The sequence below is a fragment of the Eschrichtius robustus genome, chromosome 1 (genome assembly GCF_028021215.1).
Source record: "Eschrichtius robustus isolate mEscRob2 chromosome 1, mEscRob2.pri, whole genome shotgun sequence".
NCBI lineage: Eukaryota > Metazoa > Chordata > Mammalia > Artiodactyla > Eschrichtiidae > Eschrichtius > Eschrichtius robustus.
In genome coordinates, this window is record NC_090824.1 from 120,843,192 (window position 1) to 120,870,122 (window position 26,931).

General features: G+C 41.8%; 1 protein-coding gene across 2 annotated transcripts in view; it reads right to left on the reverse strand.

Moving 5' to 3' along the window:
- MYO1E (myosin IE) overlaps positions 1 to 26,931 on the reverse strand; it is a 202,243-nt gene that overhangs the window by 63,247 nt on the left and 112,065 nt on the right. For both annotated transcript variants that reach the window (XM_068552626.1, XM_068552635.1), the window contains 6 exons: positions 19,613 to 19,700; positions 15,730 to 15,819; positions 11,581 to 11,712; positions 8,729 to 8,863; positions 7,202 to 7,334; positions 2,140 to 2,336 (listed from right to left, as the gene is read on the reverse strand). In XM_068552626.1, coding sequence (XP_068408727.1) covers positions 2,140 to 2,336; positions 7,202 to 7,334; positions 8,729 to 8,863; positions 11,581 to 11,712; positions 15,730 to 15,819; positions 19,613 to 19,700 — 775 coding nt within the window. The remainder of the gene's footprint in view (positions 1 to 2,139; positions 2,337 to 7,201; positions 7,335 to 8,728; positions 8,864 to 11,580; positions 11,713 to 15,729; positions 15,820 to 19,612; positions 19,701 to 26,931) is intronic.

Sequence of the window (26,931 nt, forward strand, 5' to 3'; positions counted from 1 at the left end):
AGAAAATGACACTCATCTTTTATGAGCCAATGGGTAACGATACATAGCACTTAGCCCAGTGCCTGGCACACAGTCAGGGCTTAGTAAATGTCAGCTCCAATTAGTATCGCTTATCTATCTCATTATACCACACAAAAAATCAAGGGAAGACAGAAAGGAAATAAGGTGGGAAGGCCAGCACTGGAAGGTACACTGAACAGAGACAAGAGATGTGGGTTCTAATCCCAGTTCGGCACTACCCTCTTGCTGAATGGCCTTGGGTGAAACCACCAATACTCAGGGCTAAGATTCCCTTCTCAGTAAAAATGAGGGGCCTGGACAAGGTAAAAGCATGACTAATGTTTCGTATGACCCTGACCTTCCCAAGCAATCTTACCCTTAAAATAACCACAAGTAGTACACAGAATAATTACCCTATCCTGCCCCGACTTACTCAACCCTAAACACACCCAACCATACTTTAAGCCTTATAGATGTTGCTGCCTGGACTCAAACACAGACTTTTTGGATCTAATGGCCAGGCTGCTGTCCCTTGACTAGGGTTCCCCTGAGGTCCTTTCTGGCTTGAATATATAAAAGGCAGAGGAATGAAATAGCTGGAGCACTGCCGAATTACCTGGGTTTAATTCCTAGGTTTATCACTTAATAGTGGTGTGCCCTTGGGGAAGTTCCTTAAACTCTCTGTGCCTCAGTTAACTTATCTGTAAAATAGAGATAATAATACCTAAGTCACAGGGTTGTTGTAAAAATTAAGTTATTTTTTTCTAAAATACTTAGAACAGTATCTGCCACATACTAAATGCTATGTAAGTGCTTGCTACTATTATTCTACCATTTAGAAGCTACAGTGATTAACATAGACCATCACTGGCAGTTCTACACTGCTGAGAGACTAATTTTCAGAATCCATAGGTGGTATACATATATAAATATGTATTTATATGAATATGTATATATAATATCTATACAGTTATGCCATTATTTAAAAAGTATACGGTAGTTTTAAAAATATATCCAAAAAGTCTCTGATACTCTTCCCCCCAAAAAGTGGAACCTAATTCCCCTCCCCTTAACTGTGGACTGTACTTAGTGACTTTTTCTAATGAACAGAAGATGGCACAGTGGCAATATTTGAGGACAAGATGAGGACATTAAAAGCTTTGTGGCTTCTTTCTTGCTCTCTCTCTTAGACTACTCACTCTGGGGGAAACCAACTGCCATGTCTGGAGGATACTCAAGCAGCCCAGAAAAGAGGTCCATGTAGCAAGGAACTGAGGCATCTTGCCAACAGCCATATGAGTGCACCATCTTGGAACCAGATTCTCCAACCTTAGTCAAGCCTTGTAGTTCTTTCTTTTTTTGGCTGCATCGGGTCTTCGTTGCTGTGTGTGGGCTTTCTCTAGTTGTGGCGAGCAGAGGCTACTCTTCATTGTGGTGTGCGGGCTTCTCACTGCGGTGGCTTCTCTTCTCTAGAGCACGGGCTCTAGGCATGTGGGCTTCAGTAGTTGTGGCTCGCGGGCTCTAGGGCGCAGGCTCAGTAGTTGTGGCGCACGGGCTTAGTTGCTCCGTGGCATGTGGGATCTTCCCGGACCAGGGATCAAACCCGTGTCCCCTGCATTGGCAGGTGGATCCTTAACCACTGCGCCACCAGGGAAGTCCAAGCCTTGTAGTTCTAATCAGCATCTTAACTGCACTCTCATCCTTGAATCAGAACCACCAAACTAAGTCACTTCCAAATACCTGGCCCACAGAAACTATGAAAGAACACATGCTTACTGTTTTAAGCCACTAAGTTTGGGGTTAATTTGTAACATAGCAGTAGATGACAAATACAACATTCTAAACCTTTAGGCTCAAGGATTCATGACCATGGGTCTCCTCTTTTTCTGGCCTGTAGTCCTGGCTTTACTAAACATTTTGTCCACAAGAAGCTATTACCATATTAGAGTCTTGCTGGACAATGCTAGAAGTAAAAGTGGAAAAGTGAAAAATGATCCCAGGGTGAGGATAAAAAGTGGAGGAGTAAAGTAACGGTTACAAGGAATGAGGCAAAACATGAAAACAAAGCTCTGAGAAGTTTCACTCTTTACATGATGCTAAAATACGAAGCATCAACAATGCCAACCTGTGTTTACTTACATCTACCAAGAAATCAAAGACCCTAGAGTGCAGGGCCTTGGCGAGCGCGTCCCTGGTGTAACACGCCTGCTCCACATTGAGGGTCACGTGGATTGACTCCGACTTGCCTCCCCACTTGCTGTCCATCTGCCGGCTCGTTAGCTTTTCTTTCAGCCGGTCCTGGTTGATCCCCAGGAGATAGGCAGGAAAAGCCAAAACTACACGAAACAAAATAAAACATGACTGTCTTTCAGAATTTTAACAATTCATCTCACAAATACATGGAGACACCTGTGTGTGTGTGCACGCGTACAAGACATCGTCATTGGCCCCCAAGAACTTTCACTTAATGAAGACTGCTTATCAGCATTCCCACACACATCCATCCACTTCGTTTTTCCCAATTGTTCTATTACATGAGTCAATTCCTATGATGACTGAGACTTCCAATAATACAAATCAGGATCCAAGAAGGATGGCAAACCAATCCCCCCTACTGAGATCACAGCCAAATGCCTAAAATGGACATCTTTCCAAGCTTGCAGCAAGACAGCCCGGAAGGAACTAAATCAAGAAACATTTCCTTGGCTCCAAATATTGTTTTTCTTCCTTTTTGGTGCAGTGTTTTCATAGCATCATCATTCCCAAACAGCTTGAAGCACCTGATACCATCAAGCTCAGGAAGATAACAAATCACATGGTTACTGAGTGCTTACCACGTGTAGGGTTACTAAAGAGAGAGGACAGGATATAAAATATTTAAGAAATCTTAAAGACAATCTAGATGAGGCAAAGGTAGTTTACCAAATAAAGAAGCCTACAGAAAGCTGAGTATGTGGCACAGACAGACAATAAAGTCCTGGAGGAATTTAGAACAGGAAGATATTACTGTTTGCCAGGGTGGTCAAGGAAGATGTGAGATTTGGGGGGTGGCGGCTCAAAGGATGAACAGGACTTGTACAGATGCAGAGGAAGAAAGAAGAGGGAGAGAGGGGAGTGGAACGTGCAAAGGCAAGGAGGCGAGAATGTGGGAGACACAGCTGAGGTGTGTAGCACCAGCTGGAGATGAAAGTCAAGGTAGGTGATTAAAAGATTAGGATTAATTCCGATGGTGGAGGGCCTGAATGGTAGGGGATATTTGGGTTGGAGTCAAAGGAGGCCTGGATGACTTCTAGAGAGGGGTGTTACCTGATTTCCCTGGGATGGTGTACAGAGTGATGGAGGGGATAGGTGGTATTCTTATCACAGAACACCCATCCAATCCTAAGGACATGTAGTTGGCATAGCTTGTGGTCAGTTTGGATTGAAAAGGTGAGGTTCTCATGGGTCAGCAAATTGTTTCAGGTCAAGAAACTCACCAAGAGGGGGCTAATGATATGAACAGATTTTCTTGACTTTTGGTCAAAATACTCTAATGTGAATAAATGACAAGAATGACATTCTTACACATGAAAGAATGCTCAGATTTTTTTTCCCAGTATGAATGGAAGATGTTCATGGACACAAATCAAAATTTTGAACTTGAATATGAGTTTTCTTTTTCTGCATAAAGCTTTGACAAAATTCTCTGATAAAGGGATTTTATTTATTAAAGACCTTATGATAATGCTCAAAAATCATAAGGCTCCCAATAAAGGATAATCTGTTTGAATTTCACAGATGGTGTTGGAATGTAACAGGCTGACATTTCTCAGTATATACCTTCCAAAGAGATTAAGTCAGTGAATGCATTTTGAAAAAGTGTAATGCCAGAACAAGGTATTTATTAACTATAGGACTGTTCCACAGAAACACTATGACAAGTAGAGGGTTTCCTTTTTCAAAGGGCATGTGAACAAAATTAAATGCACTCATTTGCCAATGGCCATTTTTTTCAGTTTAGTTTTACCGTTAACACATATGTTTAGGAATCTGGATGTGTCCTCTGCCAAAAGAAAATCACCTTGCACAGAACGAGGACAGAAGACGCCCATGAATTACACTGGACACATGCAGGCCTGCAGCAAGACTCAGGAGACATTTACCAAAGTGTCTGACATCCAGGAGGCCTTCATTAAGGGGAAACTATAATATCACTCTCACCAGGCAGATAGCATGTAGATTAAATATGGGCTTCTCCCAAGCCCCCAACCATGCTAAAATAGGGACATGGTTAAAACGGGTGGTAGAAAAGTTTATGCTATTACCTTTACGACCACAGCTAAAGAAATAAAACAATACGGACTAAGTTCTTGGGTCCTTGAGACAAAACAGACAGGACTAACAAGGAAACATGATATCCTTCCACGCCTCCTACCTCTTCCGTAGAAAAGAAGACGGCATAAGTGAAGGATCACAGGCACTTGAAAAACAAGGCATGGAATTTGGCCAAGAATCAGAGCCACAGGCTTAGGGAAACAGCTAAGAAGTCTAGAGAGGAAATCTAGTACTTGCTTTCCAAAAAATCCATGCCATGTTTTTCAGGTACTAGCTTTTATGGCCTCTTGTCTTCTTCAGTGACTGCCCTGGTGCTGAAATTATAGGGCTACTCATATTGACTTCCTTCCGGCTGTGAATTTCCACGAGGGCGTGTGCAAGGGTGGCTGGATAGGAGAGGCAGTATGGAAGGTCGGAGGCTGAGGGAGTGGGGTCAGGAGGAGGAGGGCAAGGGAAGGCATCGATTAATTTAAAAATGCTGATGTAACTCTGGTAGAGTTAAAGAGTTAAGCAGGACATAAAAGAACCTGCTAGAAAGTAATGTTTTAGCACGTTTTGATAATGAGGATAGATTTCTATTACTGCACTCAAGTGTAAAGCAAAATTGGATTTAATTTTTCCATTTAAGTATAGGGACGTATAGGGAAGATAGAGAAACCGATAAGATGTAGCAAAGCAAAAGTCCCTGTTACAAATTTAAAAGAAACGGCAAGGTAAATGTGGTTTATCAGTCTTGGGTGTTGAGGTTCTGTGCTTTCTAACCCATTAATAACGAGGCAAAGGAGGAGCACTGTCAATTTATTCCCGTGGTTATTTAAGCAGTATTTTTATTTCCTTCAACAAAGTTCTTAGGTTAATTTGTATGTAATATCTTGCTTCAGTAGGCCAGTTGTGATGGGGGTCTTAGCAATTTTTTCTACAATACAATAGCTAAGGAAAGTCTGCTTTCTTCTTTCATAAAAACATAGGCTAGCCCTTCCCTCTACAAATCTATTCCATATATAAACTTGAATATGAGAAAGATGACACAAACCAGGTTATTCATTTTAAGTAATCAGAAGAGCAAAAGATGTGAAACCATCTTTATGTCAATCAACAGATGATTGGTTCAATAAATTACAGGATAGCCCGGCAACGGAATGCTAATGCAGCTATAAGAAGGATGACGTTTCTTAATGAATTGATACAGAATAATCTCCAAGATATAATCTGAAGTGAAAAAGCAACTGTAGAACATGTTACATGCTCCCATTAACATACAAGAGTGGGGAAAAAAGAACAGCTATGAGTAGTTTCTCAGGAACACAATATTCCCTTGAAAGGAATACAAGAGATTGGAAACAGTGTTTCCCTCGGGGGAGGGAAAGAAGTCGACTAGCAAAGGGGTAGATGTGATAACTCTGATCGTGTACGCCCCCTGAACCATGTTAAGGTATTACCAACTGAAAGAAAACAAAATGATTGGGAGGAGGACACTTTTCTTGTTAGACCTCTTTGGCTTCAAGCATAGTCTTTTCTGACCTCCATCCCTGCACCACTTCCAATCAGGGGATTTCATAGGCAGTTGCCAATCCTGGGCTTCACCCAGTTGGCTGAGGAGGCTACTTCCTCGGGACACTGATGTGTAATGAACCACTTCTTGGCTCAAGCACCCAGGGAAATGCTTGCTGTGTCAGAGTCATGACATTTTTCTCCAGCCTACAGAGGCAGTAAAGGACTGTACTATCCAAGAAGGCAAGAGAATTCCAGTCTACGTCCACAGAAAACTACCAAGAAATTGGAGAGATCAACGTTGAAAGGCAAGTGTTCATCACCCTCCTGGACACATACATGCATTTGTTAAATGGGAAGGATAAAGTACATGAAGTCTAGAAACACAGTTATTATTGTTATTAGGTTGTGTTTCTAGACCCTATGGACACCCTGTGTATTTATTGTTTTCCACCCCACTCCCTTCCCTGGTAAACATAATTCACGTTTCTCTTTATCAGATAGACATCAGAAGTTGGCAGAACTTCCCTCTTTTATCACCAAAGAAAACAAAAATATAAAAAAGAACGTTATTTGGAATGGAAAGAGCCTTACTGCACAGTCAGCAATGAGTAGGATACTATTTATTACTAGGCATCTAAATTTACCATCTTTGAAGAATGCTGAGAAAGGAAGAAACGTCTCCCTGGGTGGTTAAAGGATGTGTGGGTTCTGAGAGCAGCCTGGAAAGCCAACTGATGCCTGAGAGGCTAAAGTCACATGCCACGGCGGCTGTGGCACAGCGGAGCACACAGAACTAGTAACGTGCCTCTTTCGCACCTGCTTTCTTCTCAAAGAGTAGAAGTGATCATTCAGGTTTTCAGGCTCTGACTGCTACAGAGAGGCCATTAAAGGTCGTCACCAGCAATGTCAACACAAAAGTCAGGGTCCATTTTTTTTTTTTTTTCCTGTTTTCAGAAGCCCGGTCTAATCCAACCCATGGGGCAACTTATAAACATGAGCTTTCCTTATTTATATATAGCCTATGATACTCTTTAGAACCTTTAGGTGAATATCAACCCTAAAGATCCGTTACAGAAGATTTTTAGTAGGAGACAAATCTTACTAATCTTCATTAAAGTATCACTTTATTTTTAAACCTATATGTGAAATTCTGCCAGATTTCCCCAAAGTTAATGATAAACTGAAACAATCTCATTAATGGTCCATAGTGTGAGTGTACAGAAGAGGCACAGACTCCCATGAGGCTGTTAAGCTCTGCCACAGCAGGACACCTAAGGGTTCCCAGCCTCTCTTACCAAAAAAACCCAAAGCAAAGGAAAGCGGTGTGTTACTTCTGATCGGAACTAAACAACTGTGTCCCCTCATTTGGCCACCGGGTGCCCACACCACTCACACTCTTCACTCTCCACGGCCGCGTAGTTGCCAACTTCCTTGAAGCTGATGTTTCCCAGGTGGAGAGTTCCCGCCACTATCTGCAGCACCAGCGTCTGCTCCTCCGCGAAGATCCCAATCACGTTCATCGCGTGCTGGGAAAGAAGAGAGAAGCGATCCAGGCAAGTCGGTCCCCGGCTATGGAAGCACATCAGAAAGACGCCAAACTGCGTGTGCAGCTACACTCGGCTTAGTCTGCGATGGCAGCAGGAAGTCCCTGTAGGACATCTTCACTGACCAACGCCCTCTCACACATTCAAGTCTCAACATGGTGCTGGAAAGGCAGTTCAGTCTTTACATGGAGAACGTGTAATCCTCCGGGAATAAGGGCAAGAGAGCTCTGGAGGAAACACACTCAGATGGAGGGGCAACTGCACAGTCAACAAGTCTGTTTTCGTCCCTTAGTTTTCTCCTTGTTGCCACTCCTCTCCCTCTAAGGGCACCAGTGCCCCTTTTCCAGCCACTCTCAATACTCATAGATCTTCCTCTTCACTGGCAGGGCTGAGAATAAATTGTACTTGCAAAAGGATCGTGATTTACAAATCTCCAGGAAAATCAAATAAAAGCATCATTAGCACAGCCTTGTTTCTGAGATCCATTAAATTCAATAAAAGGAGCCGAGATGCCTGAGTCTTAGATACCAGTATCCTAAGAGAACTGTACTCTAGGACCAATGCAGGCCTATCTGCATTTTTTCTCCCAGCTCCTCTGAGACCACGTGGCCCCATGATGCCATCTTCTTCCCTGGCACCCGGGATACACAAGCACAAAGGTCAGCTTCCCCTCAACTGTACCTCCAACTGCCCGTTCTCCCACTTGGTTCTGGATCTGGGCTGAGGGATGGGCCAGGCTGGTACCTGACTCAAAGGGCAGTGGTGATGCAGTTCTTTGAGGCTAAATGGGTGAACAGCTCACCTTCAGAAAGTTCTAGGTTGACTTAGTAAGTTGTTTCCCCAAGGACGTGAACCCTCAATAAATCTACCTGGATTCATACCTTGTACCATAAAATACATAAATTGTGAAGAGAATGGAGTAGAGGCTCTCCTTCTGACCTATAAATACAGAGGGGAAGAGAAAGTGGGTGGAGAAGAGACTGAAGGTGTTCTAAGATTTCTAAACCTGATTAAGATCATAAGAGCAGTCTTTGCTTTGCCTTTGTAAGGAAACGGCTCAATGACTGTATAAGCTGTTGGCAAACAGGTATGGTAAATGCATTACCCACAATAGTTTTTATGTGTTAATCAGAGCACCTGCAGCAGAGTAAGGATGAATTTTTTTTTTTTTTTAACCCATTTAAAATCATTAAGTGGTCCTCCAGCAACTGGGCACATGGCTATTTAAGGGTGTTTACAAGTGTGTTTCAGAAAATGGAGTGCTTCCAGCAGCATGAGGTGGGAATACGGGGCTGTTCTTTGCTTTGCTAACCTCCCCTGCCCTTTCTGCCATAGGCAACGCCCGGTCGGAAGAGCTGCCCCGCGCCAGCACTTACCAGAGTTTCCTGAAACTCCTTCCTGTCGTCAATGCCATCCACCGTGAAGGACCCCGAGAGGCTCAGGTAGTAATAATAATCCATGGTGGTGATGCCCAGGCTGTGCTTCTGCTCTGCGGAGGCGCCCTCGATGAGCTGGAGCAAGAGAAAGTGGCGTGTGCGTGGAGTGGCCCAGAAAGCAATCGAAGGTACCGCACGGTTCCTGTCACCACCACCCCCGGAGCCCAGGCGATGAGACTCTCTATCCCTGCTTCCCAAACGGATGGGTGGTCCGGTCGCAAAAATGTGGAGGGGCTTCAGCATATCTGCTCTCTGTGTAGTAGCCCCAGATCATCTTTGCAAATTCTAATTCTTAACTCTGATTAGACCTGCAAGAGCTGAGAATTCTCCCTTGTCCGATAAAGGGAACTGCACGGTCACACTGGTGAGATCCCTTGGAAAAGCAGAAAGCAAGCCAGATTACAATTACTTTGTTCCTGCTCAACTTGCACATGGCTTTTTAAGGTGCAGCTGGACCCTCCCTGCTTCTCACTGCAGGGTGCATATTCAAGAACAGCCTCAGGTCCCCCATGCTGGTGTCCTGTCTCTTGGCTTTCTGTTCTATCTCTGGTATTTGCCTTAGCTGTGAGCAAGACCCTTTTAGGTGTGCTGGAAAATGTTCAACAATCCATTCTTGAGCTGGGGGTGGGGACTAGAGTTGTAGTTTGCTGACTTTCATGGTGTGAATCCTCCTACCATGACTGATTTCAAACTACCAAGAAATGTCCCTGAAGGGAGAGATGCGAACAGCCCATGCAAGCCAGTGCCAGACACCACTGGCTCCCAGCCGGCGGGAGTTAGCCCCCATCCACACTCCTCCATCCTGGTCAAGTTCCTCATGTCATCCCGGCTCCACACGCTTAAAATAGGGAAACTCACCTCCGTGACCGAGAAGTGCTAGGTCATTTCACGACATCAGGTTCCCTGAGTTTTCCCCCCTATCTCCTCAAAATCTTTTTGCACCACTCTCTTCCTTTCTTCCTTCTGGCTTTGTTTTTTTCTTTTTTTTTGGGGGGGGGGGTGTGAGTGGGCGGGGTGTCTAAGGAAGAACTTTCCCCCACCTCTTTCTCAGTCTTCTCCCTACAGTATGTAGCTCCCCTCACCTGAATCTTCAAACACCCCTTTCTTTAATTCTCTCCCATCTACAAACACATGCTGCTCTTTGCCTTTTCTAGAAGCTTTTCCTTGCCTCTGTGAGATCCTTCAAGCTACAGAACCTGCTTCCTCATCTGCATTCTTTCTCGCCATCGCCATTCTGATGAAATAACCCTCATGGCTACTTTCCAGTGGCTGAAGCCACCGGCCTTTCTTGATCCCCAGGGCCTTGCCCCATCCTTCCCCCCCAAAGCTCTGAACATGTGATCCTGGCCCACACTCCCCTCCACCGAGCTCCCTCTGGCTTTGGTGACACTGCAGGACCTTGGCTTTCATCCTCTGACTACTTCCCTGGCTCCTCAATGCCTCCTCATCCTATAGGTGGTCCCCAGGTCCCCAAGTCCTACATGGGCATGGTTCTTCTCTCCACACTCACTCCCACAGGAGTCTCACCTATTTCACAGCTTTGACTATTACTTCTATGTCAGAATCTGGAACTCTGTCTTCCCCTGATCTCATCACTTCCCCAGTCTCTAATCTGAGGATTTCCAACCTGTAAGAAGAGGAATCTGGAGGGGCGTGGGGCTGGCATTTATTAAAAGGTGTCTGGGAAATAAGTATGAACTTCTGTCTGGTGCTCAATAAATAATACACTATGTGTGTGATGCATGTAGTTACTTTTCAAACATCTGTACATGTTGCTTTGACTAATATAATTAAAAACATTACTGAATTAACAGAAGCTTTTGGTCATTTATGTACGCTTTCAACCAACAGATGCCAACCAGAAGAATTATTTGCCATCACCTAACATGTCTATGTAATTGAAAAGACTGAATGTGAGCTACCAACACAGCTTAACTGCCTTCAAATCCAATGATCTTCGAACTATAACAAAAAGTAAATTAAAAAACCCCCCAAAACCACTGCAGGCCAACTCTTCAAAGAAAATCTAACGTGGATCCCCCATAGAAGTACTAATACATAAATCCATACATTAAAAAATTGTGTATGGTATCATTAAATTTTTTAAATACTTAAAAACATTTTAAAAATAGTCAAAGCAAATGACTGCTGAAGCCTGGAACACAAGTTCAAAGCATCCGGCATACCGCTCTAGCACCAAATTCTCCATGGCTTCTGAGAGTCTAAGCCAAAATTTTTTGACCTGGCATGAAAGATCCCAAGTCTATTTCAAGTCTTTTGTCCAGCAGTTCACCTTTTGGAGACCTCTGCCCTTGCAGACCAGCTGGGGCCTGACTCATACATTAGCCTACTCCTTCCCACTCCCTCCGCCTCCCCCCTCTCCCTCCCACCCCTGCTTTGTTCAGGCCACCTGACTTGCCTGAGTCAATCTCCCCTCCATGCTATCCTGTGCCTCCTTAATGGCTCTCCTTACCGTCCCAGCCAAGTCTCCCCTTGTGAATTCCTATTTGGCAAAGAATAAAACATTCCTACTTTTGCTCTGAAGTGTGTCAACACTTTCTTGATCATTTCACTCTAGGGAAATTTTTGTCTTCTCATGCCAACTAGAACTTATTGTCCCTGCAGGTAAGGGCAGTCTCACAATTCTTTTGCACACTGACTTACACATCCTACAGCAATAAAGACTCCTGGGCTTGCCAGACTAGACTGTCTAAGCCTGAGGACTGAGAGAAGAAAATTTTAAATGTGGAGAAGGAATAAGGAAGTAGGAAAGAAAAAATATAAAGGAAAACCTGGTAAAATATGTGAAAATTCCGCTCTCCGGGGTTCCTCATCACCACCCTAGATTTTTCCAGAAGGAAGTTGGAGATCTTTCCACCATCTGGTTCCCCACCGGGACTGAACTGGATTTCAAAGTATTTTCCCTGCAAGAAAATTAGGGATTTCCTTCAATGGTTGGTGAACAAAAACATGATGTTCCAAACAGTCTTTGGATATAGCATATAATTCAAGGAAATTCATTAATGAAAGATATGTTCTGAATTATTCCCAGTTCTGGTCTAGACTTCCTCACCATTTCCTATCAGACAATAACCCATGCCTTTGTCCAATCACACAATTCTGTATTGAGAGAGAGAATCTATCATTCTAACCTGACTAAATAAGGATACGCTCACTATATTCCTTCCCATTTTCCCCCAGTAGGTGCTTGCCTGCTAAACCGGAAGCTGTAAAGAATAGGACAGAAAATCACATGGTCCCCTTGATCTAACAAGAGCGAACTCTATCTGCCTCTTTCAGAGGAAGCAAATTTTCCCTCGGGCAGACTTACTTTAATGGCTTTGAGCAAAAGCAATCCCTTTTTACCTCTGGAGTATCTAATATGCTTATGTAAAATAAAAACACTTGGTTATAAGTTCTTTCCAGCTAGTTATGGGTATGGGGATTTTTGCTACTGTTGTTAATACTTCCTTTTAAATTACTGCTAATAGGGAACAAAAGAGAATAAAACCCTGGAGGGTAGCTGAAAAAGGTGTCCAGATTGTTAAGTAAATGATTTTTTTTTTTTTTCCACTACAATCTAGTTTCTCTCCAGTCCTCAGGAAGGTCCAGGAGGGCAAATATAAACGAAGAAAAAGATGAAAATGTGGGTTTTAGGGAGTGGTGTGGCCTAGGGTCAGACTGGAGAGAATGCCCAGCCTAACTGCATTCATATTTAATATTTTTAAAATGTGTATGCTGATGAAATCCCCCCATGCCAGGGCTGAAGCCTGCCAAGCAGCAAGTCTCCAACTAGAACCACAAACTCACTAAGGAGAAGAAAAGCCTGCTGCGTGTTTTTCCTGCTGCCGACAGCACCTAGTACCTCCTGTGTTCCTGCTAAGGTATTCGCCAATTCCAGGTATCAAAAAGGCTACAAAGGAAAGCCACCATCTAACTGTCTATTTGTTTTAATCTGCTGACTCCTTCCTCTCCCAAAAATAAACCCAAAAATAAACATCCAGAAGCACCACAAACCGCAGCTATCCCGAATTACGGTGGTTCACAAGAAAAGTCTGCTGAACAAGACCCCTCTGGCTTCCTACCGTGGCCGTCCTTCGCCATCTTTCCCTTCGGCCATGTTCTGAAGGGAATAATTCAGTGTCCATCTGTGTACAACCCTACCACCCCACCGCCATTCCCCATCAACCTGGGGATGGAAATGAAACAAAACAGGACATCAAATCCAGGAAGGGCAGATGTGGTAAACGGCAAACTCTCAGGTTCTTCTGGAAATGGTTCACAACCTTGGCTACATGTTAGAAAGACCTGCCGAGCCTTTAAGAAATGCTGCCCTAGGGGGACTTCCCTGGTGGCGCGGTGGATAAGACTCCGCACTCCCAATGCAGGGGGCCCGGGTCCGATCCTTGGTCAGGGAACTAGATCCCACATGCATACCACAACTAAGAGTTCACATGCTGCAACTAAGGAGACCACGTACTGCAACTAAGGAGCCAGTAAGCCGCGACCAAGGAGCCTGCCTGCCGCAACTAAGACCCAGTGCAACCAAATAAATAAATAAATAAATATTAAAATTAAATTAAATTTTAAAAAAGAAAGAAAGAAAAAGAAATGCTTCCTGATGCCACCCCAGACAAGTAAGTCAGTCGCTAGGGATTGGCACCCAGACAGGAGTAGCTGTAAAAAGCCTGGGTGTTTTTTTATATGTGGCCAAGTTTGAGAATCGCTGTTCGAATGTAACAGAAATGCTTACACACAACTCAAAATTGTAATATAAAAGGCAAAATCCCTAATGAGAGAGCAAAAAGTTTAGTTTTGTTGTAAAGCAGCCTGGGGGAAAGAGGAAACTGTATAAAGAAAGGATATGATATTTCCATTGGTAAATGAAAAGAAACCTCAACTCTTGGTAATGTTTTACTTCTTAAGTTAGGTACTGGGTACACCAATATTGATTGTATTATTTTAAAATAGTATTTGAAATATTTCATAATGTAGTTCTTAAAACTTGAAAAGGTTTATAAGTGGAAATAGATGAATTTTTATGATTCACACTACATATCCATTTTAAGTGAAATTACCCATAATCCCACCCTGATGCCACTTCTACCTCCTCCTACTAATCACTGTAATAGGATATTCAAACTTGGATTTGCAGACACCTTAATTATGCTTTATATAAATGTGCATTTTAAAATTAATAGAACCATATTATAGATATTGTTTTGTAAACTTTTTAAAAAAATTTAACATTATGGGTATCTTTTAAAATAAATCATTATTAACAGGGAACGTGGACATTATACCCTAAAAGTATTGTTGGGTCAAAGACAATGAGTCTTTTAAACTTTGATAAGAACTGCCAAATCGCTCTCCTGGGAGGTGTCAGTCTTCAACCAATAGTGTCTTTTCTCCTTAATGTTTCATGATCTGAGAGACAGAAAATGATATATGGTTTTAATTTACATTTCTCTCATTATTAACGAGAACATCTTTTGATGCCCCACCAGACTCCACTACGTGTGTGCACGTGTGCACGTGTGTGTGTGTCTGTGTGTGTGTGTGTGTGTGTGTGTGTGTGTGTGTGAGAGAGAACTGCCTTTCTGTACAGTTTTCCCATCTTTCCATCAGGGTTGTACGAAATTCTGTAATCAGAAAAATAATAAATGCTGGGTATTTTTGTTTTGCTTTACAAAAACTGACTGCTGTAGCCTCCTTGTCCAAGGATAAAAAATAATTTATATTGGAAATATCAAGGAAAATACTGATATGGTTATCTTCCTGCTCTCTAAGGAAGGCAAAAGAAGGGGGATGGGTAGCTAGAGAGTTAAATTTGGTCAAGTCCATCTTTACAAGGCAGATTGAGATGGACAACTGGCATTGAGCAGAAAAATGAGAGATGAACAAATGAGTAGTCTGAATAATATTAAACAGCGAGGAAAGTGAGGATAATTCTGACAGATAAAACTCACCAGGGAGCTTAACAATTACTGCATGAGAACTGAGCAAGAATTCTCTTGGAAATGGAAGCTTCTTTCCAAAACAGAAGGGTGAAAAAGAAATCGTTTTTCTCCAAAATTCTCACTTATTTATTTTAAAATGGTCCAGAATCCACCTCACAGATGGCTCCCTAAATGCTTTACTGCCAGACATAATCTATGGTTGAGATAAGATACAAAATCTACATAAATCAAAGCTACTGAGCAAACATTCATTTCTTTGTAAATGTGGCTTTTTGTCAAGGGGCATATATTCATATTCGTCCTTGCCAGCCTTCCAATTTACCCTCTCGGGAGACACTCAGAAAAACGTCTCAATAGGCATTCAGGCATTCGCCTGATATTTTCATTCGCTTGGGTAAGTGGGACAGTTAGGCGGAATCTGTAGGCTAAGTCCAGCCACTTTTAGATGTCATTATGTCACATGAACATGCAAAAAACGCACACACAAAGCCAAGAGGGGTGGGGTAAGCAGTCGGCTCCCTCTGGCTGACAGAGAGGAGGAAGTTTCTTTCCAGGGTGCCGGATCAAAGTGCTTCCTTCAGGGTCCACAGACCAAGTTCTATGAAGCAAAGCAAGGCGACAAGACCTGGGATCTAGTCTCCTCAGTTCTTTGTCAGGGAAAGAAGGCCTTTTCTCCAGGGCCCAAAGCAAACTCCTCCAAGACCAAAGTTGACACTTCCATTTTCCTTAGGAAGGCGACTCAAGTTGAGAACTGGTTTCAAAAATTATCTTATTTACATCCCCAAGGCTCAAAAATAACTTGAGTCAAAGGGGAAATTGAAGCCTGGCAGCTCGCCGCTAGAGAAAATGAGGAAAAGATTGAAAAGGCGGCCTCCTGATGATGTGTGAAAACCCCCTATTTCCTCGGGGACACAGGACTTAAATCAGGAATGTCAACATCATCAATCAGGTGACATTCTCTATCATAGGAAAGAAACTCACAAATCGGCTGGAGTTGTTGTTCCGGACCGTCTTGGCGTTCCCGAAGGCCTCCAGCAGCGGGTTGGACTGTAGGATGATGTCCTTGACGTGCTGTCACAGCAAAAAAGACCAAAGGTTAGGAAGATGCGAACACCTACTCCACGATGTAAAGCCAGACTTTCCCAAGGACATGGTTTCTGGATGCGGTGAAGGTGAGAGGCCTCAAATCCAAGTCCCTGGAGTTTCTGGAGGATTTACTCTTTCCTCTTGACAGACCTAACCCTGTTTGTGTGGTCATGCCTTCCAGCTCCCTTGACTTGATGCAGGATTCTCTGGAGCCAGGGTGCCCCCGTAAATCAGGATCTACAAACGTTCCCGGGCTGGGTTTCCAAATCGGATGCTACACCTTCATCCCGTGCTCCCTGTGTACAGGGCATCATGGCAGGACGGGGCATCTCCTTGGTTCTGACTGGAGGCTTTACTGTCACTACTCCTGTTCTACTCAACTTCTCTCCCCACCTACTGCATCCCGCACTCCCTCTCTTCACTGCAAGTGAGAGGCACCTTGAGGGAAATTAAACAGTTTCTCCTCCCCAAACAAAGCTGCGGACACAGTCTTGTGCTTCCCGAACTTTCATGGAATCACCTGGGAATTCCTTTCCAGGAATCACCTGGGAATCTCATTACAATGCAGATGCTGATTCAGTAGGTCTGAGGTGGGGCCCGAGAGTCTGCATTTCTAACCAGCTCCCCGATGCTGGGGGTTTTTGCCAGTTCTTTCCCACTTGAGCAACAAGGGTCGACACTGGATTGTGTGGAACAATTCCTGACCTACTGGAGGGGAAGAATTTGGTTTTCATACACACCCCAATTTGATGCCAGACTGAAAAGTACAAAACACCCCATGGGCAAAGACAGCTCAACAGATAGGAGTTGATGTTGGAGAGGATTTTGAACAAGTGAGTCATTCCTTGTACTTCTAATTATTCACATGCTATGGTTAAACATGTTCCAGAAATAACAAGTCTCTGGCTTGTGCTCTTTAGCTACTGACTAATTTCAAGCCAAGAGCTCTGTATCCTTGTCCTCATAGGAAAACAGGAAGAGAAAAATCAACATTAAACGTCTGCAGTCTGGCCACTAGGTCGTCGCCTGCAGCAGATAGGGCTAGATGAAGGCACTAACTACTAACTATGTAACAGCCAAAGTGCTCCTCTGGCACCGCCTGAACATTCAGAAGAGGACTGAGAACTGGAATTCCATCAACCAGGCACACGTCGTTAGCAATGGAAGGAAGAGTAAATCATGGATGGTCCCACCATGAAGTCGGTTTCAAAGCTTAGAAAGATACTTCTAAGCATCCTTCTCCTTTAAAAAGTCATGGATTTATATAAAATTTGCTTTTCTTTGTAAAATTAATTTTGACTTTGTGGGTCTTCATTAATCTTTTATACTTGTTGTCTACTGGCCAGGCATGCCTACACCATTTATCAACACTCAACTTCTTGTAGGGACAGAACAAAAGAAAGACCCTTCCTTGTCTCTTTCCTTCTTTAATTATTGACTTTGTAACTGGGAATCTTTATGCATGTATCCATCCATCCCTCCATCAACTATCAAGATGTCCAACACAATTTTGTGGCATGTGGTAAGCATATAGGGGGAAAAGAGAAAGAGTGAGTTAAAGGAGCAGCCCATACACAAAAGAGCATCCTGGATTCCTGGCTCCATGTCCATCTTCTACGGATAGGGTACGATCACACAAATGGAGAAAAGCAAGTGGACTGTACCACATCAACCTAAGTCCTAGAGCTGCACCCACTGTCCAACATGGAAGCTGCTGAGCCCATGCAACATGGCCAGTCCCAACTGAGATGTGCTGTAAGTGTAGAACACACACCAGTGTCCTAAATCCAAAGATTTAGGACACAAAGGGATGTAAAATAGCTCATTAATTGATGAGTAATTATATGCTGAAATAATATGGGGATATATTGGGTTAAATAAAATATATTTAAAAAGTTAATTTCATATGCTTTTTACTTTTTTTTTTACTGTAACTATTCAATTTTAAATTATGCATGTGACATGCACCATCTTTCTACTGGATGGTGCTGCCCTAGATCTTCCTTTCATTTGGTAGAGGAGGCCACTCTTAAGACCCTTTTACTCTGTGTAAGGAATACTGGCCTCCGCCTTAAGCTTTCTGATCCTCCAGGACAGGATGCAGCACTATTGATTTAGTAGACAGAGCCATAATAAACAGAATTTCGATGTGTCTTTTTAAAGTCTACAGCTGACTATGGCAATAACATCACATTAAATGATTCTAACTAAAAAATTAATCTTTAGGGTGAAATCTACCTTGGATCATGATTTCTAATAATAATAATAAAAAAAAGTTCCCAGCAGTCTGTGCCAGGGATGAGTAGTGTGAGTTTGGGCAGCCCCCTGTGGACCTTAGCCCCCACGGCCATCCTCCACTGCTCTCTGGGGTGGGGGGGGGGGGGGGGGGAGGCTTCACCAGTCCTGCTGATGCTGATTCCGCTACCACAACGAGTAAAACTCCAGACAGAAAAGGCTGCATCTACTGCTTTCTTCAGACTGTCCTCTTGAACCTGCCCCTTCTCTGCCCATACTATAATCCCCCCCCTTTTCTTTCTCCCTCTCCTGTGTCCTCGTTCTCTGGGTTTCCCCCCTTTCCTAATGTTTCCTGCTAATGCTCTAATCCTTCCTCCTTCCTTTCCTTTCTCCATTTTAAAATCTTTGTAAATTTTTGGAATTGGAGATTTATTCACATCGTTCAAAAAATGAAAGGTTCGCAGCCACTCTCACTTTCTAAGACAGACCGCATTCTGCCTATGCAATGTGTTCTCTCTCTAAATAAATCCATCTCTTACCTACCAAAAAAATAAAGTAACATAAAAAATAAAAGGTTTGCAACGTTCTACATGGAGAGATGCCCCTCCCCCAGTCTCCCAGTTTCCTCCCTGGAGAAATCACTATTATCAATTTCTTATGTATCCCTCTAGAGCTATGCTATACATATGCAAACAAATGTAAATATTATAAATATATGTCCTCCTTTTTCTCAAATGGTAGCACATTATACGCAATGTTCTGAACTTTGCTTTTTGCAATTCATGATATAGCTCGAAGATCAGTCCCCATCAGTACCTGAAGCTTCATTTTTTTTAATGGCTGTCTAATATTCTAGTCTGTTATGAACCATAAATTATTTCCCCATAAATTATATCACCAACTGATGAGTATTTGTCTCCAGTCTTCTCCATCATCAAAAAATGTCACATCAAAGATCTTTACACATGTATCATTTTGTATACATTTCAGGACACCCAAAGGTTAAATTCTCCCAAGCAGAATTGATGAGTCAAAGGGTGGATGCTTACAGATTTGAAAAATATTGCCGAAATGCCCTCCACAGAAGTGTACTAGTTCATGTTCCTACCAGTAATGTGTTACAGAGACTATGTCCCTATGTTTTTACCAGCAGAGTATTTAAAATACTACAAAATTTTTGCCATTTTGACAGTTAAGAAATAGTTTTTCAATGTAGTTTTAATTTGCATTTCTCTTATTATCATGGGGGTGAGCATATTTTCATGATTTAAGAGTCATTTATATTTCCTTTTCTATGAGATGGCTTTCATGCCCTTTGTTTATTTTACTTTTGGATTTGTGACCTTTTCATTGATTGTATATAATACTCATTACATATTAGGCATCTCTAGCCCATAACATGCTGTTTCTCGGCATATTTCAAGTTTCTTGGCTGTAAAACCAATGTCTTCTCTGTGGAAGAAAAATTCTTTTTTAAACAGCAAATGGAGCCTCTTACTTTCACACAGCGCAAAGTCTCAAAATGGGCCAAGCACCAGCTCACCTGGACTTTGGGGCCTCCTCCAGACACCCTGGAGATGTAGCTCATGATGTATTTGGCAGCCACTGTCTTTCCAGCACCACTTTCACCACTAAGGAAAGAAAGACAAAAATACCCACCTATGAAGTGGCTCATGAGCGGCTCCCTTTCCTCTGAAAAGACCCCCTCAAAACAAAACCAAAAACAAAAGGAAACAGGCAGAAAGGAATTCAGTAAAAAAAATGCACAATACTGGTTGAGAAAGTTAAATCACAGCAGGATCAGGTTACCTCCATGACTTGTATGGTCACTATTAACATGGTGTGTGGGCCAGGGCTCTGATAACCATCACTGTGTACGGGATAGACAATTCAGCATTCTAAATGCCCAATAATAGGAGGAAGCATGAACAGGAACATTACGGAACATCAGAAGGGCAGACTAGACAGATTACAACTGACAGGAAGATTGTAAACATTGCGGGAGAAAAACACACAAAGTAGTGTTATGTGAAATAGATCAGATTCAAATTATATGTAAAACAGGGTTAAGAAACTGTAAGGAAAAAAAAGCACATAAGAAAAATATTAGCAGAGGTTTTGGTAAAGGAAAAGATACCGTGGGAGACTTCTTTCAGTTCATTATTTTCCAAACTTTTAGTAATCACATATCTCTTCTGTAATTAAAAAAAAAGAAAAAGAAAAAGTAGGCACTCTCAGGTTTCAAACCATGTGCCTTGAACTGATGCAAGCAACTTTATTTTAGAAGTTCTAAAATTAAATGATGAGGTAATATTAATCACATCCTGCATAACAAAGACTACTTCCGTTTGGTGGCCTTACTGCATGGGGAAAGCCTTTTGTTAATACCGTAGAGTCAGATCTTCAAAATCCCCGTTTCTTCCCCCCAAATCCCCTTGAACTGATGACAACCTCAATTCAAAACATGCTTAAGTCAGTCAGATTTCTCATCTCTCTATTGGTAGCCTTTGTATTTCCATGATAGAATTAGATGAAAGGAATACATTATCATGTAAAATAATGGTGAAATTTAACATGAAAAGTTCAGCCTGCTGTGAGTTCCTAAGACACTATTTTTGTTTGCTATCGGTGATCAAGAATTTTGGGGTACAGAGCAAATATTCTGTGAACACCCAACCTAATGAACTGTTACCAATTGCTTAGGTACTCAAGAAAGGAGCAAACACTTGCTTAGGGTCCAACCAAGCCAGGTGGCCCCCATCCCCAAAAGGAAACTGAAATAAATTTGGAAATAATTTGCTATTTCAAAACAAAACAAAACGAGGATTAGAGTCACCACCATAGCAAAACTCAGAACTCTGTTGAATTTCTTTGAATTAATATGTTACATGTTTAATTAGAGAGATTATAGGGAAGAATGAGGGAACCATCCTCTGTGAGGACTTCTAAAGGTCTGACTCCATCTGTGCAACTCATTCAGCATCCTAGTACTCAGCTCCTGACTTCCAGGTCACAGGAATACAGAAACCAAACTGGTATTTCATAAGATATGGCGGAAAGTAGAAAGCCAATGAGCCTGGGATGATGTGTCACACTGATTACAGAGCCATCCTTACTCACAGGCACAAGTAGGTATAATAAATATTTCAGCTCCATGAGTAAGTTATCTGTTCAAATGGTCCATGTAATCAGAAGATTTATACCCTAGATCCAAGGTCAAAACATGCGCTCTCACTCATTTGAAGCATAGGTTTGTTAACAATGAAACTCCATTTTATAATGTTGTAAATAACGTGAACATTCAAGAATACTGGAAAGTCCAAGAGTACAATGGTACAACCAGCCTATATAATATTACACAGACATTTAAAATAATTAGAAAACTATGTGGCAACATAAAAACAACGCAATTAAGGCTAAGTGGCAACATAAGCAGAAGACACTATCTATAACATGATTACAACTATGTAAAAATAATGTATGGACAAGAACAGAAATGGAACAAGAAAAAAGAAACAGTTCTGACTTGTTGGGGGGCTGATATCTGGATGATTCTTGTTTCTTTTGATGTGATTTCTCTTAAGGTTTAAAGTTTTGAGAGAAACAATTACCCATATATTTCATATTTTTAAAAAATATGGGACTTCCCTGGTGGTCCAGCGGTTAAGACTCCATGCTTCCACGGCAGGGGGCACGGGTTCGATCCCTGGTTGGGGAAGTTCTACATGCTGTGCAGTGTGGCCAAAAAAAAAAAAAAAAAAGAGGAACAGAAAAAAAAACAGAAAACAAAACAAAACAAACCCCAGCATTTCCAGAAAAAGTGGGATCGCACATCACAATGATAATCAACAGGATTAATTTCTTTAGATTATTACTATGTCACGTGTAAACAACTTTCGTATTTAGAATTCCTTAGAGAAAGCTGTGAGTGTGTAAAAGAGAAAAGGAAAAAAAACAATAAATCCTATCAGAATTACTAAATGAAAGTATAGTTATGTCCCCACTGTGTCTTTGGTTAGTAGTGTGATTAGACATAAAATATTTTGTGTCTTTTGTTGAAAGAAAAAAAAGGAAGAATAATGGAAAGTAACTCATTTCATATATTAAAATAAGTATGCCAGGTACATTAATAGGACATCTACATTCTCAGTAACACTGATATTTTTCAGAAGAGTTAAAATAATTAGTTATGGCTGAACTCTGATCGGAATTTTCATTTCTTGGATTCAATTTACAGATGCTTAAAAAGAAATTTTATTGATCAGAGGCCGGTAATTTGCTCAGAATATGGTACAAGAATGGAGTGCTCCATAATTACTTGAAGCTTACAGTATATGTAACCATAATTACATTGGCCCTTTCAGGGAAAAAATTGTTTCTTCCCCTGGTCTAAAACCCATGTTAGAAGAATGTGAAGGTATCAGGCAGATTATATAGCACACCTGAAATTATTTGCTTTGCATCTCACAGCAATTAGAGCAATTTGCTTTGTTTATGGTTATAAGGCCTTTCTTAATTGCCTTCACTTGACTTCTAAAGTGGACCAAAAAATACTCTAGAAATGTATGTGCCTTAAAATTAGAAAAATGCCCCAGTGGTCCCGAAGTCCAGCAGCCTATCAGAATCCTCAAAGTACTTAAAAAATGCCCATGTCTGGGCCTGTCTTCAGACCTGCTGAATCCTCCGTCTCCCAGGACAGGGCCTAGAAATAAGGATTTCTAACAAACTCCCTAGTTCTCACGTAGCTGGCTGGGAACCAGCTAAACAAATGTAAAATGCAGTCAAGACAGATTTCATAGGAAACATCAATTCAAATAGGAAATAATGTAATGTTTCTGACTGCATTCACTATACAAATGGAAACATATGCTATAATTTCAAAGAAATGGAAAGAATGTTCAGGGCGGGGCGGGGGAGCTATTTACAATGATACATTAATAATTGGATTCAAAGACTATAATTGTTTTTCTTAGTCTAAAGGTTATTCCTCACTTAAAAATCAATAGTGTTTTCAATTCAGTTCAACTGATTCTAGCAAATGTAAAAATATCTTAGTCGTATTTGGGGGTGGGTATCCCAGGGAATAGGTAGAGTCGACCATTCCTCCTATCTCCCCCTTGCTAGTCTCAAAATATCGCTGCTGGTTCTTACCACACTAGCTGTTGTTCCCTTATACTGTTCAAGTTAATGTAATTGAAATGCTGCTTTGCCTACTTCACATTTATTTGCACTTTAGAAAGGATAAAAATTAAAAACAAAAATTGTATGTGCATTTGCTTACCCAGCATGCACTGTCTAAGTGCCTCCTCGTGCCAAGGGCGAGGCTGGGGTGAAATGTGTCTCCTGCCCTAGAGGGCAAGTGCACCAACGCTGTGATAACACCTTGGAGATATGGGTACAGTTTTAGGGATTCCTGAGTTTGTATTAGGAAAAGATTCCTAAAGAAATGCACAAGCTAAGTCAAGTCACACTACTTACATTTCAACGAGACAGATAAAGTTAGCCAGGTAGGGGAATGAGGGTGTGTGTGTGTGTGTATGTGTGTGTGCGTGTGTATGTGCACACACGCAGGCAAGCATCAGAGGGTGGCATTCCTGCCCAGAATGAATGACTGATAAGACAATGAAGTTATGAAAATTCTCACTGGGTCCTACTCTCTTAGACCTGACTTTTTTCTTTTTTTATATAGGGACATATTAGTATTAAACTTGACTCTTATTTCAGAAGGTATAACCCAAGGGTAAAAAACACAGAGATAGTTTAAAAACTTTTTTCTAATTCTACAGTTATAAAGGATAGGGCTTCCCTGGTGGCGCAGTGGTTGAGAATCTGCCTGCCAATGCAGGGGATACGGGTTCGAGCCCTGGTCTGGGAAGATCCCACATGCTGCGGAGCAACTGGGCCCGTGAGCCACAATTACTGAACCTGCGCGTCTGCAGCCTGTGCTCCGCAACAAGAGAGGCCGCGATAGTGAGAGGCCCGCGCACCGCGATGAAGAGTGGCCTCCGCTTGCCGCAACTAGAGAAAGCCCTCACACAGAAACGAAGACCCAACACAACCAAAAATAAATTAAAAAAAAAAAAAAAAAAAAAAAAGATAAACATATTGGTGACTGAAAAGAGTCCTGATGAGAAATAACATCAATTCCAAAGGAGATTTAAAAGCAAACTAAAATTTTGCAGATGTACTCACTGTAGCATGTGCCCGCTGGGTGGGTAAGGCATGTCAAGGACTGCTCTAAGGGCTTCAATCATTTGATCTGGATAATAGCCCTGTGAGGTAGGGACTATTCTTATTCCCATTATCTGATGAAAAAGGCTAAGCAACTTGTTCAGGGACACAGAGCTAGTGAGTGGCATCATTAGGAAAGGACTTGAGATAGTTTAAATCAGGAGCCTGAGCTATACTGCTTCAGATGAAGGTCTATATTTAGATAGTCAATTAAAATCAACAAAGTGTCCTAAAGAACTCCATGAATAGCACAGTTCATAGTATAATCAAACTTTTAGTTACTGAGTTTTTACTGATACACACCCCTTGAAGCAAGGCTTCTGCCAAAACACTTATTATCTCACACACAGTCGGAGCTAACAAATAATAATAGCCTGCATCACTGTGCTCACAAGACAAGATGCGATCGGGAAGGAGAAACACATCAAAGAAGATTCTGGACAGACTTCTCCAAAGACTCAATTCACACACACCCTTCTTGGCAGCCCTACTGGATCTGGGAAAGAAATAAGTCTGAAGTGAAGCATCTCTGTTGCCCATCTGAAGGGTTCCAGGGCTGCAGTGAAAGGGGTGATCTGTCAGAGCTTGTAATGACACTGAAAAGTAGAGCCTCAAGTACATGCAACGGCTGAAAGTATAAAATACAAAATCAAACAGACATGCCAACACGACTGAGTAAATGATAAAAATTCATTAACATAATGAGGAAAGTGAGAATAAGACAAAGAACTCTTATTTCTTCCAAATCAATTAGTATTGTCAGGCAGACAAAATTATCACCTACGGTCTGCCAAGAAAGTGGCCCCAGGGCAATGCTCACGTTGGCCCAGCCTGATGCAATAGGAAAAACCCAATGTTTAGTCTGAACACCAAGTTTCAGCCCCAGCTCAGCTACTTATTAGCTCTGCAATTCCTTTTACTGTTACTACCAGGTATTTTACATCACTCCTTAACAGTTAAAAAAATTTTTTTATATGTATTTCCTTATTCAATAGCTTTCCTTTAAGGTATTAATCCCCATTTTGCAGATGAAGTGACTGAGGCTTGCAGAAGTCACACACTTTCGACAGAACAGAATAACAAGTCTACCCCGTGACTCAACCCTAGAGATCTTTCCACTGTACCACATGACCATGGGCAGTAACAGGTTACTAACCAGACAACCTGACACCTGCTGGCTCAAAGCAGCAGAGAAAAGTGGAGAGAGTGTAATAGGGGAGCCAGGCAGCCCTGGCTTGATGCATGGCTTTGCCACATTTCAAATGTGAGACGTTTAACATGTTTCATTACCTCTCTGAGACTCAGTTCTCTGATCTGCAAAAAGGGGGGTTGTAATACCTAGTTTACTAGGTTGTAAATAATATAAGTAAAAGATGCTGAGATACAAAGCAAATACTTAAAAAGGGGTTATTATTATGATTATAGATAATATATTAATTAGCGAATGAGTCAGGCTTCCTGAATAACACTCTTTGACGAAGCCTGGTCAGGGAACTTGGGGTAGAAGGGCACATTTGAGCCCCCAGCTCTTCAAACCCACAGCCGGAGGGCAGGCCTCATGCAGACCCCGCAGTCAGGGGTGTAAGCTAACTGGGCCTCCCAAAGCCAGGCCAGAGGGACAGGGAGCCTCAAAGGATGCCGGTGCTGGGATAAACAAGAAATTGGGTGGACCGAAAGAAATAGAAAAGAGTTCCAATGCTAATAATAAAAGGCTCCTGAAATACATCAAAGACAGGAAGTCAGCTTGAGAATCCATGAGACACTTGACAGTGCTGAGGCAGAGAGCAGAGATAAGACATAAGCCAAATATTAGAAGTGATCTGACTTTTTAAATTATTTAAATCTTTAATCTTTACTCCTGCAAATCTTAGGGATTCCAAATCCAAAATGTCTCTTGAAGAAGATAGTTCAGAAATCTTAGATCCAATAGTGACAACTATCTCCTTTTCCTCTATGAAAATTCTCATATTCAATCAGTCACCAAATCTTTTGATGTGCCTTCAAAAGATCTCTCACATCTTTATTTATTTCTTAAAAAATATTTATTTGGCACGTATTCAGGATACAACCTACCAAGACTTTGCAAATGTTGTATACATTAAGAACAGAACACCCTACTTTTCAGAAAAACAACTGCTTAAGAATATTTCAAGCAAAAAAAATTAGAAACTGGATCAAATGTGATGCTCTCAAATCAACATCACGTTTTCTTAAACGCGCTAGGACAGCAAGAACTGATGCAGGCCAAAAGTGGAATTCACTTTTGATGGCAGCAATAAAACTGCCACATAAATGTTCTCTAAGACCCTGTAAGTCTTTACAGAGGTCAGCTGGCAAGGGCTGCAGAAATGCCTCTGGCCACAGTGCCAAGGTCTGGTCTGGTGATACAGAGATGGTAGAGAATATGAGAAAAACTTGCCGTTTCTCCTTCCCCTCTTACCACACCATGGTTATTTTATTCAGTAAATTTGCATAGATGTCTCTGATAGGTCCAAAGGTACCGCATATGCAATTCTAAAGCACAAATCCAAATTCTGGATTCTGGAGCACAGAAAACTATTGAGTTAAGCAGATTTGGGTTGCTCATTTACTGGGCTCATAGGTGGATACCTGTGTCTTCAGGTGCTCATC